At 39.2% G+C, this 21,077-nt stretch overlaps 1 protein-coding gene across 1 annotated transcript; it reads right to left on the bottom strand.

Annotated features, from left to right (window-relative positions):
* Positions 1-4,824: 4,824 nt before the first annotated feature.
* LOC127161001 (ribonuclease inhibitor-like) lies at positions 4,825-13,794 on the bottom strand. The gene is made up of 5 exons (XM_051103651.1): positions 13,784-13,794; positions 13,538-13,693; positions 9,087-9,260; positions 5,581-5,627; positions 4,825-5,494 (listed from the first exon to the last, which is right to left on the bottom strand). The coding sequence occupies exons 1-5, from the start codon at positions 13,792-13,794 to the stop codon at positions 4,971-4,973; spliced, it is 912 nt and encodes a 303-aa protein (XP_050959608.1). The 3' UTR covers positions 4,825-4,970.
* Between the last annotated feature and the right edge of the window lie 7,283 nt (positions 13,795-21,077).

Below are 21,077 nucleotides of genomic sequence, written 5' to 3'. Positions count from 1 at the left end.
TCTCATTTAGTAAATACATTTTCTGATCATTCTGACACCCCATGAATGCAGTATTTAAATTTAACTAGCAATCATGCATGTTGATGAATCAATGCTTCTACATCCGTGTCATAGCACCAGAAGACAAATATTTCAATCGACAGTTCAGGCATTTAAGTGGCACCAAAATGAGGCACTGAAATTCGCTTTCTGATTCAGTCCGGTACATACTGGTCACATGGGTACATGGGTTTCGGTACCCAACCCTAGTGGTGAAGAGCAAGCGTGTTCAGCTCTCAAGATAGTTGAATACGCTCAAAGATTTCATTGCTTGTTTCTCGTGATGAATAAGCATGAATTGAACATGCTCTACTCACAAGGAGACAGCTTGTGCTCATTGTGATACATTCGCGGGACTACTGAGACGGGAGGTGAGTGCTTCACTGTTTTCCTGTGTTAGTACCCGAGTTCGCATGAGTGCGTTCGCCTCCCGCAGGAATAGCGACGCATTCGCGATGGCAGCTCTCTTGATTTCTGAGGAATCTAGCGTGTGGGCAGAATGTGTTTAGCTCTCGTGGGAGCCGAATACATGCTGCGCGTCATGGTTGTCTGCCTTTTGCCCGCGATTCGCAGTTCATAGGGCAGTTCATGGAAAGGACCTGACGGGATATTTTCTCCCTTTCAGTAATTTCCTAATGAATTATAGGATGTGGATGATCACATTATATGCACTCCGAGAGCCCTTTCTCTCCATGCTCAAGTGTTGGCTTGTGAACCTCCATGATGCTTACAGACACCATCACCCTTTCTGTCTACCAGGGTTGGGCAGGAGCCTTCTGTACTTGCATTGCAGTCTCTTATGTTGGACCTGCGCAGGAGCTATGATGGCGCTATATTGACCTGTCAGAACCTCTTTATCTGTCAACTGATTGTGGTGATGGTCTCATCCGTCAGTACTGGATGCAGCCTGGATTATAGCCTTTGGCCTCATGCTTTCTCAGCAACAACAACCTCAGGTTGTTAGGCCCCTCTTGCCTTCCTGTTAGGTTGCTCTCATGCTGGTTGAGCTTGCAGTGCTTCCCTCACTCTAGAGGGTCACCTATGAGCATGCTGCTCCTAAAACTGAGCGTCTAAGTTGCCTCTCTTTCTGAGAGCTGAGTTCTCTGCTCACCAGAGTTCTGTGAGTCAGCAACCTCAGGCTGTTAGGCCTCTCTATGCCTCCCTGTTAGGTTGCTTCCTTGCTTCTTGTTTGAGCTAGCATTGCTCTCCTCACCATAGAGGTCACTTATGAGCATGCTGCTCCCTTCTGAGCACCTGAGATCCCTCTCATTCTGAGAGTTGAATTTCCACTCCCCAGAGCTCTGTGAGTCAGCAATCTCAGTCTGTTAGGCCACTCTCTGCCTCCCTATTAGCTTGCTCTCTGACTGGTTAAGCTTTGCAGTGCTCCCCTCACCCTAGAGTGTCACCTATGAGCACGCCGCTGCCAAAATTGAGCGTTTGAGTTCCTCACCTATTTTGAGAGCTGAGCCTCCACCCTCTAGAGCTCCAGTTAGCAGGTATGCCAGGTTGTTGGGCCACCTTCTGCCTCCCTGGTAGGTTGCTTTATGGTCGAGTTAGCATTGCTCCCCTCACCATGGAGGGTCACTTTGAGCATGCCACTCCCTTTTGAGCATAGAAGTTTACCTCTCATCCTGAAAGTTGAATTCTCTGTTCTGTGGGATCCATCATGCAGCCATGCCAAGGTGTCAGGCCCTTTTTCCACCCTCCCCTTTAGGTTGCTCTCATGGTGAGTTCAGCAGTGCTCCCCTCACTCTGAGGGTCACTTATGAACACACTGCTTCCCCCTGAGCATTTGAGTTTCCCTCTCATCCTGAAAGTTGAGCTCTCTGCTTAGGCCTCTCCAGCTTAGCAGTGCTCTCCTCACCCTAGGAGATAACCTATGAGCATGCTGCCCCCCTTTTGAGCACCTGCGTTTCTCTCTTATGCTGAAGAGTTGAATTCCCTGTGGCCTCCACAGCAATGTCAGGGGGTCTGGCCTTATCCAGCCTTCCCCCTAGACTGTTTCATTGTGAACTCAGCTATGCTTCCCACACTTCAGAGGGTTGTTCAGAATTTCCTCTCTTCTTGAGAGTTAAATTCTCCACTCCCCAGAGCTCCGTGACAAGCTCTCTGTACATGCAGAATCATGTTAAATCTCTGTGCACTTTCTAAAATCCATGTTGTGGTAAGGACACACATTAAGCATCTTGTGTTTGTTTCTAAAAACCTGTATGGTATGGGTTACGCGCTCAACTTCGTTCCCATTCTTTGAGTTGGCTCAGGCCACGATTCCCTCGGGCCCCACTCTACCTATGTATCCCTAGTGATACCGACTTAAAAAGGGTGTTGCTACCAAGGATCTGTTGAAGACAGTTCCTTAAGCAAGCTCATGCAGAGCTGGCAGTAGCCCCTGGGTGACAGGCCAGGGCCTAGTTACTTCCTAGGTGCTTGCCCGTATCTCCTTAAAGGAATCTCTTCTTCTGATTCCAAGCCTTTGAGATCTACCCTGGGTCCAGGATATCTGACCCCTAACAGGTAAGCTTTGGGGTATGCTGCTCAGGCCTTTGGCCGAAGGGGATAATGTCACTGACAGCCATCTAGGCGTCCTTGGGGCAACTCTTAGCTTGGTAGAGTTGGTACTCGGTGCTGGGCTTGTGCTTGGCATGCACTCAGCACTCAGCATGGCAGCGTGGGTATAATATTCCCAATAGCGAACTCTAGAGGACACAGTTCGATGTTCCCTTGAAAGGGAACAAGACACTGTGTCCTCTAAAAAACACAAGCTTCAGATGCCCCTTTATACTGCGGTTATACTATGGGAGTGACATCATAGGCTGTCGCCCGCCAATGTTATTGTCGTGTTTAGATGTATGCTTCAGGACACCACTCATGCCGAGGTGTTCCCTATAGCGACCTCTAGAGGACGCAGTGTCTCGTTCCCTTCTCAGAAAACCATGGTTACATACGTAACCTGTGACGTTCTTTCTTGTAAGTCACGATGGTCAGATTTAACCGGAACAGCGTAAGTGTTACTTTGTGCCCCTTTTCAGAAAATAAAATCATTGTTTTTTGTGATCTTCCCCATTCACTTTCAATGGCTGGCCATTTTTGACAAGTGTGACTTTGTGCAATTTCGTACAAAATAAAAGCTTTTAAAAGCAAACTTCCTGATTAAACATTAAAGCACACCAGTGTGAGAAACAGTGTAAATTTTCATTTTTTTTATATCATATTGTGAAAATCATTCATAAAAATTATTTTTTCACTACTCTCAGAAAAATGAGGCCTACGATTAATCAGATGCAAACAGAAACACAAAACCAGTCCTAAATGAAAGAAATCAAGTTGACAAAAATAATGAATATAATATTTGGTTTTAATATACCATAATGAGAGATTTATAAGCAGTTGTTGGGAGTCCGGTCATTTTTGACCAGGAACACCACAAGTGTGACTAGGTGAAATAAAACCCACAAAAATTACAAAAATTCAAAAAAAAAAAAAAAAAAAGAATTCTGAGAAGTACTTATACCCTGTGTGAACAAAGTCAGTAAGTTTGAGTCCAATGCGATAACATTAACTAGTATTTTTGGATAAAAGAATATCTTTTCCGGGTCAGTTTGACCTGAACACAACCAGACGGTTAATATAAAAAACAACAATAATACAAAATGTACAATAACACACAATAATAATAGAATTAAAATACTGACTTTATTTTACAGCAATTGTACCATTTTAATTGTACCAAATAATTTTGTATTATTATGTAAATAATATGATTGCTGTAATATTCATTGTTTTGTTTTTTTACTTATATAAAATTAATGTTTATTATTGTTATTATTATTAATAAATGCATTATTACGTACATGCATACATACTGTTTATTTAAGAGCACAGGTGTCACAACACGTGAGGAGGAAGGCGCAACATGACGATAAAATGCACTGTAAAATCTTTAATATAATCCACACAGGTAAATCCACAAAAGGGAGCCAGGAACACACATATTCATTAAAGAGACCGGACACAAAGCATTGAACTCAAACAACTTATAAAGGGTGGCTAATGATACACAAAACAGGTGATGGTGATTAACTAATAATGACACAACAAGGACAGGAACATGAACAACCATATATTGACACATGAGGGAAAAACCAATACAAATAGTCTAGGGGTGTGACAACAGGAGTATTATTATAATTACATTTTTATTGATTTGTTATAATTGCAATAATTGAAGTTTAAATAATTTAAATTAATAAAAGGTGTTGATATAAATATGTCAGCTGAAGTAACGTTTGCATTATATCTATAATATAATACTTGTTCATATTAATTCAATATATAAAAAGTAAATAAGAAATATGATTTTTGTCTATAATATACTCATTAAAACAAAACTATAAAACATAAAACTCAGAAAATATTTTAAAATGTATTTTGACAGGTTCTTTCACTTATTAAAAGAGATCTTATAATCATTTAATACAGCTTTACTTTAGTTACAATAATATGTTTTATTAAATGCTGTGATTAAAGTAATATTTTATAATGTCAGAAACTCATTTCAGTCTTGTGAGGAATCGATTATATTCATGATACAAACATCAATTAAAATCTGATCTCAAATTGATTTTTCATTGGGTTTATTATTTCTGTAAAAAACAATAGAGATTAATTACAAGATCTTCATCAATCATGTTTGTGACATTTTTACATTTTGACATTAAAACAAATGACTGATGAGACAAAAATAAAAACAAATGTAGACACACTGATGTTACTGTCTAGGATTTCTGACACATTTATTCTGTTATTTGAGTGACAGAAGTTGAGCTGCAGTATTAATGTCATGAAGAGACTCCATAACATCTCACTGTTACTGATTCATCATCAGCTCAAAGCATTATGGGTAGAATCTCTCATCAGTCTATTCTGATTCATCAACACAGTTTCAGTGATGATCCAGACCAATAAAACCTAAACCCAGGATAGAGCGGCTGAGTGAATGTGGTCTGGACTGTGTGGATGAGGCTCATTGTGTCAGAGATGCTGTAGAAGGACAGAGTTCCTGCACTCACATCCACATACACTCCTATTCTACGACTGATGAACTTCACAGGGAGATCAGTCTCTATCTTATTGTATATGAACGTGTAACACGAGCGAGAACAGATCAAACTCCAGGACTGATCATTATATCCAAACAAACACCCATCACCCACTCCCATCCTCCTGATGCTCTTATATGACACTGATATAAACACACCATCATCTCCACTCCACTCAATCTCCCAGTAACAGCGTCCACACACACTCTCTCTACACAACACCTGACACACATCAAATCTGTCGGGATGATCAGGATACGACTGATACTCTTCCACACGTGTCACCTTTCTGTTCTCCTCAGACAGTCTGAGTTCAGTGTTTGCTGTGTTTGGATCCAGTGTGAGATAACAGGCATCTGAACATAAGAACAGACACATTTATAACACAACAACAATCACTACAGCTGTGTGTGTGTGTGTGTGTGTGTGTTTGTAGACGTACATTTCTTCAGTCCTGCTGTAATCCTGGATTCTCCTCCATGATCCACACTAGAAAACACACACAGAATCACATTCAGTCAGTCAACAAACTGCTTCGATGCAGTTGCCAATGTACTCAGGGTGGTTGCTACAGAGTTGCTATGTAGTTGCCAGGGTACTTTGGTGGTTGCAAAGGTGTTAATGACATGTTCTGGGTGGTCGCTATGTAGTTGTTAAAGCACCCAGTGTGGTTGCTAGGGTGTTACTATGTAGAGGCTAGGGTGTTCTGGCTGGTTTCGAGAGTGTTGCTATGCAGTTGCTAAGATGCTTGGGGTGTTGTTAGGCTGTTGCTATATCATTGCTAGGGTATTTGCTGTGTGCTTGATACATTCTGGGTGGTTGCTAGGGTGTTGCTATGTGGTTGTCAAGGTACACAAGGTGGTTGCTAGGGTGTTGCTGTGCAGTTGCTAGCATACATGGTGTGGTTGCTAGTAGGGCTGTGTATCTGGATACGGGACTGCAGTGAATTTCAGCAGTGAAACAGCTGTTTATTACACACTGAATACTCTAGATCATAGATAACTGCAAGCAGAGCAGACAGTTGAGCTCATATATTCATAAAATCATCTTTACATTGCTGGTAGGTGATCACTGCACAAATCAACCCACTCTCTACCTTTAATAAATAAAAATAAGAATGAGAAGTGTTGTAAACTAAAGTGCTGTCTTCACTGTAGTTCACACACACACACACACACATTCAGTCAGTAAACAAACTGTTGCTATGCAGTTGCCAATGTATTTGGGTGGTTGCTATGCAGTTGCTAAGGTACTTGGGGTGGTTGCTAGGCTGCTGCTATGTGGTTGCCAAGGTGATTGCTAGGGTACTTGGAGTGGTGGCAGGGCTGTTGCTATGCTGTTGCAAAGGTACACAAGGTGGTTGCTAGGGTTTTGCCGTGCAGTTGCTAGGGTACATGGGGTGGTTGCTAGTAGGGCTGTGTATCTGGATATGGGACTGCAATAAATTTCACCTCAGCAGAATTAAGTGAAACAGCTGTTTATTACACCCTGCATACTGATAGCTAAATATAGGCAGAACAGACAATCAAGCTCACATATTAATAAAAGCATCTTTACATTGCTGGTAAGTGATTACTACACAAATAATAACACAATCTCACAATCACAAGCTTAAAAAAAGAGAAGTGTCGTAAACTAATGAGTGTCTTCACTGTAGTTCACACACACACACACATTCAAACACAAACTTAAGTGCTTCCCTGCAAATCGTACCAATAAAATATTTTAACTGCTGAAGAGCTGCATTATCTATCTCTGCAAGGAGTTTGTAACATCATTGTTATTGGAATCAATTAAAGTCACAGCTGCACTGATAAATGATAAACAAATAGCAGCACTTTTATCTAAAGTAGAGAGAGAGCATGTTCACATGGTTGCCAGGTTGACAAAAATAGGTAACACATTTAGCAGATATCTCACTATTGCAAATGTGAAGCTCTGTTTCAGGGTTTACGTCTCTTTATATCAGGCAACATCAGTTGTGTTCCTCTGTGGCCTGATTAAACTTTGTTTAGTCTATAATATCCTCTATTCACTGTTTTTTCTGTTTTAATCTGTTTGTTGTTGTTTTTTTTTTCATTCAAGTTAAGTGCGCTCCACTGCTGTGCACCTGCTGTGGAACTGATACAGAAACAGCTGCATCAATACCCTTATCATCAAGTAGTACATTGTCATATGTATTGAACACACTCCTAGTTCATTGGGTCTTGCTATGCTGTTGTAAATAGTAAATAAAAGTAGTTAAATTGTTGTGAAATATTATTACAATTTAAAATAACTCAGAATGATTTCTAAAATAAATCAGAATGATTTCTGAAGGATCTTGTGACTGTGAAGACAATGAAGACTGAAGTAATGGGTGATAAAAAAAACCCTTTGCATCAGATAAATACATACATACTTATTTAAAGTATTTTAAAATAGAAACCTATTACTTTATATTGCAATTATATTTCATTATATTACTATTTTATTTTTATTTTTGATCAAATAAATGCAGCCTTTATAAGGAACTTTTAAAAAACATTAAAATGTATGTATGTATATAGGGATTTTATACACTTTGGGATCAGTAAGATTTTAATGTTTTTTAAAAGTTCCTTATAAAGGCTGCATTTATTTGATCAAAAATGCAGCCTACCAGCACAGTAAAACGGTTGACAGAACAGAAAATTTCATTTTTACCTACATATGGCCTGACAACCTCTCATCTGACTGCAGTTCACTTTTGTTCTACTGAAGCCCCTCATAACCGGTACTGTTTCCATGTTTGTCGGACTAGCACCAAGTGCTGAGGTGAAGTTGCAGAGTGCATCTGAAAAGTCTCATTGTAAAGATGTTCTATTTCTAAATAAACACATTTCTTGTCAAGAAAAAGAAAAGAGACAGAAGCAGCAGTTGTGAGTGTGTCTAACCCTATCCCTGCCCCTGTGTTAATCGTGTTAAATATTTTTCATACATTAAACTGAAAAAAAAAAAAGAATCACTGTATATATATGAAGAGTTCAGATGCAAAACCAGCTAAATCCATCTGACGTCTTTCTTTAAAAAATGCATTTTTATCAGGCTCAGATGTATAGGTTCCTATGTAAGTTCTGGTACTTCTGATACTTCTGGTAAGTTCGGGTATGTCTGGTACTTCTGGGCTGAGGCTGGAATTTAGCGAGTATAATATGGATGTATAATATGTGTCGAGAGCATTCACTCAGTATCATTATCTTATTTTTGACCGAGATGGCTTTTAGCTGGTTTTGCATCTGAACTTTTCATATATAAACAGTACTGTGCCAAAGTTTTAGGCCACTAGTGTTTTCACCAGCTAAAATGGTTTAATGTCAGTTTTCTATCTTTCTATCTTATTATTATTTCTATTTCTATTATTTCTATCTTATTTCTATCTTCTATCTCCATTAAATGTAATAATCCAGTGGGATTTTTGTTTGCACAAGGAGTCTGATAACCACCAGTGCATCTCAAGCATCACTGAGATGTTACCACAGTTCATCTGAATTGTCTCAGTTTTTTGTTTCTTCATGTCATTCCAGATGATGGTGGGATCAGATCTCTGTGCAGAGCACTGGCTGTTGTCAGACTCCTTGGTCTCAATGGGTTATTAAAATTAATAGCCAAATGAATGTTTGATAATGTAAACTGATATTTTCTACTGACACTACAGTAGAAGATAGAAATAACACAATTTTTTTTTTAGCTGGTGAAAATACTAGTAGCCTAAGACTTCTGCACCGTTCTGTGCGACTGTATATATATATATATATATATATATATATATATATATATATATATATATATATATATATATATATATATATATATATATGTGTGTGTGTGTGTGTGTGTATGTAAATATGTGTATAAGTGTAGAGTATATAGCACATAGCCACTGAGGAGTTGAAATAGAAAAATGTAAAATCTTCCTGCTAGACATACTTGAGTTTGTCCAGTGAGCAGGTTGAATCCAACAGTTTTTCAGTGAGTAGTTTGACTCCTGAATCTCCTGGGTGATTGTAGCTCAGATCCAGCTCTCTCAGGTGTGAGGGGTTTAAACTCAGAGCTGAAAACACTAAACGACAGCCTTTCTCTGTCACCATACAGCCAGACAATCTAAAAACACAGCAATAGTCCACGTGACAATCAGACAAATCTTTCACACATTTATACCCATTGCAGCCATGGATTAAAAAAAGTATTAAAAAAAAAAAAAATATATATATATATATATATATATATATATATATATATATACAGAGAGAGAGAGAGAGAGAGAGAGGGGTGGGTGATATGACAAAAACATCATATATGATTTTTTTTCCCAGAAATATCACGATTCACGATTTTATCACGATTCTTTGTCATGTTGGTTTTACTATTTTGCAAGGTTACCGAGCAGTACAGTCAAATTAATTTCCTTTCTTTAAAAACAAAGCCTTTAAAGGTAACAGAAAAGAATGGCAGATATTTAGGCCAAAGTGATACACTACATACTTATACATTATATACATCAATTTAACATTGTTTCTTATTAAAGCAACTGTTTTAAAGTTCTTCAGTCAAGAGCAGTGCGTGATTTTTCGATTTTTTTTTATTTTTGTTTTATTAACATTAAAAGAATAATTCACCCAAAAATGAAAATTCTGTCATTTGTCTGTCAATTCCGTCATAGTGTTTTATATTTATACAATCTCTTTTTTACTCACTCTCAGGTTGTTTTAAATGTGAATGAGTTTCTGTTTTCTGTTGAACATTATTTATTTGATATTTTCTATTATTAATTTCAATAGGGACCAGCTACTTTTTGGTTAGGCCCACACTCTTCAAAATATCTTATTTTGTGATTAGCACAAGAAAGAAATTAACCCTCTGGGGTCTGAGGGTGTTTTGGGGCCCTGGATAAGTTTTGACATGCTCTCACATTTGTGCTTTTTTCAGTATCTTAAAAACATATTAATGGCTAAAGTCTGATTACATTGTAATCAGCACAAACTGGGCTACAATAATATGCAAGCAACATTAATGTACATGTTTGTGTTTTTGAGAAAACAACGTTTATGCGTGGTTAGTGAAAAACTAAAATCTTTAAGTCACTGAAATAAGGCCATGAAACACATTCAGAACATTAGTTCACTAGACTTTTGAGAACTGGATGTGGTAGTCTAGAGTTTTTTCTACCAAATGATGTGAAAATCATCTCATTCACGCATTTACAGAAAACAATATATTGACTTAAATTTTCTAAAACATGTTTTGTGACTGAAAGGGAATATGCGAGGGAGTGACAACGACCATGAATATTTAGTGATTCACACCTGAGAGACAAAGAGCCCTCCCTAATGGCCCATCAATGAGACTGTGACTGTCAGATAGAAACAATGAGAGATTCAAAGAATGGAGTTTTAGACTATTTGTATTTTATTTACAACACTGTATCATCAAAACATACATAATGAAGATCAAAAGCACATTATCAAAAGCACTACACTGATCTAACCATAGAGACGTGAACAGACTTTGTGTCATTCCTGAAAACTGTTTTCTGAATTCTGTTCAACAAGTGAAACAAGTAAATTATACCTGATATTTAAGTGATTGCTGCTTCTTTCCATGGATTAAAGAAACAAAACTCATCATCAGTAAAACTGAACAAAACAGGAAATTGTTTTACAATAAATAAAAAAAAAATCAGTGTAGTTGAACATCTGATGTTGGTACAGTACTCTTCATGTAGCATTCATCTGTGGTGCAGGAATCAGATCACTAGAAAAAAAAACATCTGTAAGCATGTTAATATCATGAGCATCTGTAATATATACATATAATATGATTTTGTAGTCATAGACTCACACATGCTTTATACTGTCTTCAAAAAATAGCATTTTATATCTGAGAAACTAATTATTATTGTTTAACATGTTAAACATCTATTCATTAACATAGTATTAATACTAAAGTAATATTATCCTATTGTTATACGTTAAATAAACGAATAAATGAATGAATGAATGAATGTATAAATAAATAAATAAATGTGATGTTAGAGTAATAAGCAAGCATGCTTTATATGTCTTATACAATACAAAGCCATTTTATGTCTGGGAAACTAATGTATTATTGTTAAGCACGTCATAAACATCTATTCGTGAACAAAGTATATGACAGTAGTTTTGTCTAAACAATCTTAGACTCCGTCATTCAGTGTTACAATGTAAACACTATTACTTTTATATCGCGTCATTTTTATTTTATAGAACATTAAAAACATCCTGGCATCATCAAACATTTCGACGCAATGAAATGAAACATACTTCATAACGTTTCACTTGATTACACGTAGTCAGCAATTATAGTTTGGAAAAAATCTAACTACTATAATGTCTACAAGTTATATCACAGTAACACAGCAACTAACGTAAGTAGGCTGATAAAAGAAAGACTTACTATTTCGGTGGATCTCGCCGTGCGTCACATCGCGCTCTTCCTCCGAGGGAAATATAAATGTTTCTCCTCACAGCGCATCTTCTTCAGTAACAAGATGAAGTAGCCGAGATGATGCGAGTAGCCGAACAATGAAGTGAATCTCCCGCGTTGTTTACGTTGATGTGGGCGGTTCGTCGCGCGCGCCTCCACGTGGCTGATTATAATAACAAACCGAAAGCAGCTTGTGGGCGTGAACAAATTAAAAATAATTAGGTCGGAGGAGAAAGACTGGACATGGGGTTGGTTTCATACAGATTAGTTTAACACATGATATTTGTTTTCGATAAGACTTACTCCATTTAAAAGTAGACATATCAAGCTTTCTATAGATATCTCTCTCATGTCTCTGTGTGGAGTATTCGCTGAGTTTTAGTTCATTTTAGTGATGCATTTCTTAATGACGATCACAGACAACAACGCGGCAGACTGCATACCCTGTTTGTTTGCTTTATTTCACAAAACCACAGAGTGTTGTTGTTACTATGAGTGTACACAAATAAAAGTGAATTCCTTACAGATTCCATTGGTGTATTGCTCTTATCTGTACGATCAGAAATGACGGAGAAAATGAAGTTCGTTTTGGCGTTATCAGAAAAACGGCCACAAACCGCGTCGGCGCGTTTTTCGACCCCAGAGGGTTAATACAGGTTTAGGACAACATGAGAATGATGGAAATATAATTTTGGGTGAACTATCCCTTTAATGACAAGCAGCAGCATGTTTAGTATAATTGGTCAGCTGTCTCTTTAAGAGCTGCACCTATCAAATATACAGACATGCATCCATTTTTATTTCAACTGTTTACTTTCACTTTAGACATAAGCAACTGTTGTCATATGTAAACCTTGTGTGTTTTGACAGTGTTAACGCAATCAGATGCAATATGTAACTTAGTTCAGTAACTATGTGCTATTTGACAGGAGCACTCTTCAGGTGTACACACACTGGAACAGCATGCTTATGAAATGTTTTACCAGCAAGGCTTTAAAGCAAATAATGTACTTTTGTGATTGTGAATAAGTGCAGTGTCCTGTGAGTGTAACTCTACCGTTGAGTTAACACCGATGTGAATGTATGTCACATTGTACAGTATATTGAGATGGAGGTACCAGGACTGCAACTGATAGAATAGCACAATATTATGTTATTTCTCCAAAATTAAGATGTTTGATCATGGACGATAAAAATGTCTCCACGATCAAAAATCATTGTTTACACAGTGGGGGTTTGCCCACTGACAAAGAAATGATCAGTCTATAATTTTAATGGTAGGTTTATTTTAATAGTGAGAGACAGAATAACAACTAAAAAATCGAGGAAAACACATTTTAAAAAAAGTTATAAATTGATTTGCATTTTAATGAGTAAAATAAGTATTTGATCCCCTATCAAACAGCAAGATATAAACGAGTCTTTTATATAGGTACCAAGTTGCATTTGTGACTGAAAGCTACTGTATACGACTATGTAAAAATACTAAAAAGAAATGTAAGTGTAGAACCCTGATTTGATGTTAACATGTTAGCATTTCATTGTAGCACCTGTTGTACATTTCGAGTTTAGTTACATTTCATAAGAATGCTAAGGGGTTAATATTAGATATTCTTCATGTTGTTCTGCTGCACTCATTACACACATATTAACCATTTGTTTGGATGACAAAAACATTTAAACTAACAGTACACCAGACAATATCAACTAGTGATTAGGATGGCCAATCAAATAAAGGGCAGATGTTTGATGCATGTTGTATTTTCAAATCCAGAAAGACACTGAAATCAATGAACCATGAGCTTTTTGCATGAATATAAACATAGTGCTGCACTGTATAATTATATCAAATTACATCGCAAGCTTTACAATTTAATAAACACACTTTGCTTATTTATTTTATTAAAACCATTTACCTCAGAATCTCTAGCTGACAGTTTGGACTCTTCAGTCCATCAGAAAGATGCTTTACTCCAGAATCCTGCAGATCATTATTACTCAGGTCCAGCTCTCTCAGGAAGTTTGAGAACAAACTTTCACAGGAATGAGCAGTGAGATTACATCCACATAGCCTGTGTAAAGAACAAAACAACCATATTGAAAACAAGTAAATATTGTTCCGAAGAAGGATGCGTCCCATTCTAGATCTGCGCCGACTCAACCACTCAGTCATGTGGTTGAAGTTCAAGATGCTTACTGTCAAGCAGGTTGTGTCTCAAATAAGGTCCGAGGACTGGTTTGTCATGATAGATCTCAAGGATGCATACTTCCACGTCTCCATCCTGCCTCAACACAAGAAGTTCCTGATGTTTGCTTTCAGGAGCGAAGCATACAAATATCAGTTTCTTCCCTTCGGCCTAGCACTCTCACCCCATATGTTTAAGAAGTGTGTGGATGCAGCTCTGGCCCCCCTACAACTCCAGGGCATTCACATACTCAACTACTTCAACGATTGGTTGATTTCAGCTCAGTCAGAGAGTTTGGCGGCTCGGCAGTGCCGAGTATGGTTCTCTGATGGGAGATTCCTGTCAGGAGGGATCTCCTTTCACAGGTGGGGGGCATCATCCTTCACCCCCGCCCGGAGCTGTGGGTGTGGCCCCTGAGGGGGCACAGCTCATAGCGTCCAGTCTCTCAACTGAAGTTGTTGAGACCATCCTCCAGCGGACTAACTGCTAGTTTACTATGGTCCCCCCAAAACGGGTTTCCCTGCCTTGAAACAGACCCTCAGCAGGTGGATTGTAGATGCCATTTCCTTATCCTATGAGTCCTCTGATCTCCCTTCGCCTCTGGAGGTCAAGGCTCACTCCACCTGAGGTATGGCGGCCTCCAAGGCCCTCTTGGCAGGTGTCCCTATGCAGGAGATCTGCAACACTGCGGGATGGTCCACGACCAAGCCCAAACACCTCTGATAGTTTGAGAAAAGGCCAATGAAATTGGGTGTGCAGATCTGCATAGCTGGCCATGCCCCGAACATTAGGGTTATAAATAGGGCAGTGCATGCTCTGCTCACTCATTCTGTTTCTTCGGAGTCGACTACAGTGTCTCTCTGTGAGAAGCTGCACCATTCACCTCTTCGTCGTTGGATTCATGACGCAAGCAGTGGTCTCTCTTTTCTCAAAAACAGATAAGCGTTGTGAGAGTTCCCCTGCGTGCTTCAACGGTGATCTTGAAGAGCAGGCACGGTTGCGACTGTGTTGGTAAACATGCCTTTCCCTCTGTGTCATCCTGGTTGCAGCTTACCTTCCCAAATGATCAAAACGACCATTGTGTTCAGTGTTAAATTATGCTCACGCTGATGCAGCGTTTGTTGTTGATTCATGTTTTGCTTGAGTAAACTCTCCTCAGTACGGGGTTGCTTTTGTCTCTGTATGGACTCGGTCACTGTTCTTCATGTCTTGCCTAAGACTGTGCATAGTCAGTGCTGTAGTGCGTGAGTGCACTCTGGTTAAGTACAGCGGCCCCCTTCATGTACCAGGGCTTCTGGGACATATGGCATCATCAGCTGTGGTCACACTGCTGGACCTGATGCATATGGAACCGCTGTAGCACTGACTTCATACCAAGTCCCAAGATGGGCATGGCACCCAGGCTCACATCATGTGCACGTCACACTTTGTGTTGCAAACCTTCAGGCCTTGGGGACACATTGGTTCTCCACAAGTGTCTAGACACACGGTGTCTCAACAGTTGCTTCCAAGTCAAGCTGGGGCGACATGTGCAACGGGTATGCAGCCTCGGGGTTCTGTTGGGCCCTCGGCTGCTTGGGTATTTAATTGCCTGGAGTTGATGACAATGCTTTGGGCCCTGAAGGGGTTTCAGCCTCTGTTGGGGCAAGCGTGTTTGGTCGGCGCTGACAACACAGCGACTGTGGCGTACACTGACCATCAGGACGGTGTCCGCTACTTCTGCATGTCACAACTCACCCACCATCTCCAGCCCTAGAGCCAGCAGACTCAGGCTTCTGTGCACCACTCACTTTCCGGGCGACAGGTTCGCCCCGAGGTGAGTGGAGGCTCCACCCTCAGACGGTCCGGCTGTTTTGAAGTCAATTCGGCCAGGCACAGGTAGATCTGTTGCCTCAACAGAATCCACTCATTGCCAGTGGTGGTACGGCCTGGCCGAGGACTCCCTCGGATCAGATCCATTGGCACTCAGCTGACTGTACGGCTTATTCCCAGTGAGCCTTATTGCACAGACACGGTGCAATGTCGGGAAGGTCTCGGAACAGATTCTCTTGGTAGCCTTGTTCGGTCCAACAGAACTTGGTTCTCGGAGCTCATGATCCTACCATTGTTTCCTTCCTGACACATCCCCCTGAGAAGGAACCTCCTTCCTCAGGGAAGGGCACAATCTGGTACCCACACCTAGATTTCTGGAACTTCCTTCTATGGTCCCTGGACATGACCAGGAAGCCTCCAGAAACCCTGTGGATGCGATCCGTACGGCCTAACAATCCAGAGGCTTACCCTGCCCACTTGGAGTGAGAACCCACTCAACCGGGGGCATCACTGCCTCGGCAGCTCTTGTAAACGGGGCCTCGTTAACAGACATGTACAGAGCTGTAGGTTGGGCTACACCTAATACACTTGATTTTACAATTTGCACATGGACCCGGGGTTGGCTAGAGTCTTAAACACAAGCTCTTGACTCAGCACTCTGTTTGGGTGTAGAGCTTGCTTAAGCGCTTCCCCTAATGGTGATTACACTTCAGTTGGTTTCAGGAGGTTTCCTGACATGAACCCTGGACACCTTCTCCATCACTTGGCACTTATGGACATGGCAGAGTTTGGTGGAGGAACAAAAATTCAACACAAGGTATGATTACTTTGCTAACTCTTGGTTGGATTTATGCCCCATATGTAGTGGCTCCTTATGTGGCCTCATGTGTGTAATTCCACCTATAACTCTCCGTGGTGTGGTGTTTCCCCTGAGGACAGGTTTGTCTCTAAGATCTGAATTTGGTAGTCTCCCCTAGCATGAGACCCACTTCAGGTCCCATATCTAATGATATTCACTTTATACCCCTAAGCACTTAATTGATTACATTTTTTGATATACCATGACATCATTTAAAGTGAGAACTATTTGCGGTTAAATTGATTGCAAAGCATTATCTAACTCTTTATATATGAGCTGATTAAACAATAAAAAAATTTTAATGACAGTGACAATGAATGAAGAGCTCTCTGTTTGTTTATAGTCTATTAATGTATTAACAACAGTTTATTACTGTTAAAGTGTTACCGCATTATCCATTAAAATGTCTTAAGTAACATAAGTAAATACAAATGTCACAACATCTTCAAGGTCTGAAAAATGCCTCAGGGTCAACTCCTGAGAGTTAAGCTCATAATTCATCTGTGCATTTGTGCTCAACACTGCCACAAATCATTCATGAATCAAACTGATCCAGTTCATCTCACTGACTTAATGATCCGGTCACAGTCGTTGTCAAGACACAAAACAAACAACTGAAAGAAGTCATTAAGTTATGTTAGTTATGGTTAAGTAAGTTATGGTATTATTTCATTCTCATAACTGGAACACTGCATTACAAAATCCCAGGTTTCCAGGATGGTTGGGAACCCTGACTGTTTTCTCATCAGGTTTTTTGATTACCTACCTTGTGTTCTTGGAGAAAATGCCACTGATACAATCATACTACAATATAGACAAGTGTTTAACTATAGCTAGCAAATAGTGATTCAGTGAATGTGAATGTCAAACCTCAGTATGTTCAGTCGACAGTATAGACTCTTCAGTCCATCATAAATCAGCTTTACTCCTGAATCCTGCAGGTGATTGCGACTCAGATCCAGCTCTGTCAGATGGGAGTTCGGTGATTGTAGAGCAATAGACACAGTTTCACAGCATGTTTTATCAAAACCACAGCTGTCAAATCTGACAAAACAGTGTTTTAAGGCAAATTATTTTCTGATGTTCAGTTTTTCTGCAAAAAACATTGCACTCTTTATAATTTGGGGAAATATTATTCTGACACTTAATTGTTTAGTGATGTAGAACAAAATGTTTGATTGAACAACAGTCAGTGAAATTACTCACAGTGCTCTTCTGCAGCATCTTACAGCTGGAATGAGCTTTGTGTAGTTTGAAGATGATAATGTGAACCTCTCTGGGTTGAACTCATCCAGCACCTTCTCTGATATCAGCAGTATGTAAGTCAGCACTGTGCACATTGAAGATGAGAGGTCTCTACTTGGGTGTTCATCTGAACTGAGGTAACTCTGTATTTCCTCATATGATGAATGATCTTTGAGCTCAAGTAAGCAGTAGAATAGGTTGACTGAAGCTTCATCTCTGATATTCTTGTTTTGTACTTGTTTAATGTATTCAGTTGTTTGTCTGATGCTCTCTGTGGTGTCTTCAGTGTGTGTGAACAGGCCTTTGAGTAGATTTTGACTGGATTCCAGTGAAATTCCCATGAGAAACCGCAGGAACAAGTCCAGATGTCCTCTCTGACTCTGCATTGCTTTATCAGTGGCCATCTTTGTTAAGTCATGAAATTTGACATTTCTAAAAAAGAATAGAAGCTTTTGTAAGACTGTAGTTTGTGAATCTTCAAAGAAAAACCAAAGCTCCTGTCTGTTCTTGTTCAGGTAGCAGATGAACACATGCACTGCAGCGAGAAACTCTTGAACACTCAGATGCACAAAGCAGAAGGCCTTTGTCTTATAAAGTCCATCTTCCATCTTAAAGATCTCAGCGATTATTCCTGTGAACTCAGTGTCTTTACACACATCAATACCACATTCTCTCAGATCTTTCTCATAGAACACAATGTTTTTCTTCTTCAGTTGTTTAAATGCTAGCTTGGCTAACTTCAAAATCATCTTTTTATTTAATTGTAAATGCTTTGTACGTTCTCCTTCTTCTTGTTCATCATACTTCTGACTTTTCCTGTTCATCTGTATCAGCAGGAAGTGAATGTACATTTCAGTGAGAGTTGTGCTGATGTTCTCTGCATTGTTCTTAATGAGAACATCCTTAAGTACTGTGGCCGTGATCCAGCAGAACACAGGAATGTGGCACATGATGTAGAGACTACGAGACGTCTTAATGTGTGAGATGATTCTAGAGGCCTGAGTCTCATCTGTGATTCTCTTTCTGAAGTACTCCTCCTTCTGTTGGTCAGTGAATCCTCGGACTTCTGTGAACAAACCCACATACCGAGAAGGGATCTGATTGGCTGCTGCTGGTCGTGATGTCACCCACACATGAGCTGATGGAAGCAGCTTACCTTTGACCAGACTTGTAAACAGCACATCTACAGATGCTCTTTCCTCAACAGTGTCCAATGTTTCACTTTTAAAGTTCAATGGCAGACGACTCTCATCAAGTCCATCAAATATAAATGCTAGCTTACATTCCTTATATAACTTTGATTTCTTTATATCCTTAAATTCAGGATAAAATTTCAGCAGAAACTCATGGAGATTGATCTCTCTATCTTTAATCACATTGATATCTCTGAATGGAAGCAGAAACACACACTCTATATCCTGATTGGTGTTTCCTTCTGCCCAGTCCAGGATGAACTTGTGCACAGAGACAGTTTTTCCAATGCCAGCGACTCCCTTGGTCAGCACAATCTTCTCCTCATTGTTTTTCCTCAGTTCAGTAAATATATCATTACATTTAATTGGTTTGTCATGTGTTTTTTTGTTCGTGAAAACATCATCAATCTTTAAAATCTCATGTTCTTGATTGACGTCCTCCATATCTCCCTCTGTAATGAACAGTTCTGTGTAAACAGCCTTGAGATCTGTGTCAGTTTCCATGTTGCCCTCAAAAATATATTTTGCCTTTCTCTTCATGTTGTTTTTGTGAGTTTTCAAGACATTTTGCAGCTCTATAATTAAAAACAAATAAGAGATATAAAACAAAAAAGCATTTATAAATTTGACACATTTTTTCATATCAGCATGATTATCATTAGTAGTAAATGGTTCAGACAGATAAAATTCTTACTACTGAAAACAGCAGACCATCCCTAACAACTTGGGTTTCAGTTTTACAATTTCTCTTTACGTTCTATCCGGATCACTTATTGTATTGATTGAGATCATCTTTAGGCCATGCTGACCAATGTTACCAAAAGCTGATAAATGATTGCCACATCATTTAGCCCATCAAACAAAATGTGAGGCTGTATTTACAATGTGTTTTAACCTGCTTATATGAGCCTTTGCATGTGTGATTGTAATCATGTCTTAATGATACTAAATCAATTTGGTGACAGTGTCACATATTGGTTAACTTTAATAAACAGTTGTATCACATAATAGTGTTGGGTTCGAGTCCACCTAAGTCGAGTCCGAGTCGAGTCCAAGCCATTAACCAATCGAGTTCGAGACGAGTCCGAGTCTAAAATGGGCGGAGTCGGACTCAGGTCCGAGTTCCAAAGGGCAGAGTCTGAGTCAATTCGAGTCTGAGTCCAGGGAAACACTACTGTTTGTCAGTATCCTAACATTGTTTTAACCCAGGGGTGCCCAAACTCTGTCCTGCAGGGCCTGTATCCTACAGAGTTTACCTCCACCCCCAATTAAACACACCTGAACCAGCTAATCAAGCTCTTACTAGGCATACTAGAAACCCCCTGGCAGGTGTGTTGAGGCAAGTTGGAGCTAAACCAAGGACCAGGACCGAGTTTGGGCACCCCTGTTTTTAACCTTTACAACTAGAAAAACTCAATGTCAATTGAAATGTTAAAAAAAAGCAAACCTCTAGTGGATCTTGCCATTTTGATTTTTGATTTCACAACATCATAATTAGTGTCCACGCTCTGCTTAGCAAACTTAAAGTCATGTAACAGAAATGATGGCTGACTTACATCTTGTGACATATTTCAGAGTGAAACAGGTTTTAGAATTTGATAAATTATAGGGCGGTACTTGACTTTATTCATTGATATAGTAAATGTATAAATTCAAGGGTGGGGGTAAATGAGTAGGTATCTTGGTGAATGAGAGCAGAAAATGCACCTCTTTTATTACTGATTGTGGCTGTGTGTGTTTTGGGTTTTATATGACTTTTTTTTTCTTGGATGAAAACAATGCTGTGAGGGATAAACCTAGACAATGGCTCACACTGTGTATAAAGCTCTACATATACTTTCCACAAGTCACAACAAACACCTGTTTTATTTTGAATGCATTTATAGTTACATTGATTACAATAAATTACATTATATATAAAAAAAATGATGATGTGCCATTGAATTATTAGAAAATCATGCACACCCAGTGTGGTTTTGGACCCATTAAAACTATTTCTGCAAAGATGTTAGAAAATTATTTGTCTTTTAAGCTAGAAACTGCCACCATGTTTAAAAATGATAATAATTTGAATACAGCACAAACTAATCAACTAATGTAAGTAAAACATTCTCAAGCTTACTGAAGCATAATAATTTTAATAACAGAGACAATGTAAAAC

The sequence above is a fragment of the Labeo rohita genome, unplaced genomic scaffold (assembly GCF_022985175.1).
Source record: "Labeo rohita strain BAU-BD-2019 unplaced genomic scaffold, IGBB_LRoh.1.0 scaffold_52, whole genome shotgun sequence".
Lineage (NCBI taxonomy): Eukaryota > Metazoa > Chordata > Actinopteri > Cypriniformes > Cyprinidae > Labeo > Labeo rohita.
The sequence above is the reverse complement of the archived record's forward strand: the minus strand, read 5'-3'. Positions and strand labels throughout refer to the sequence as shown.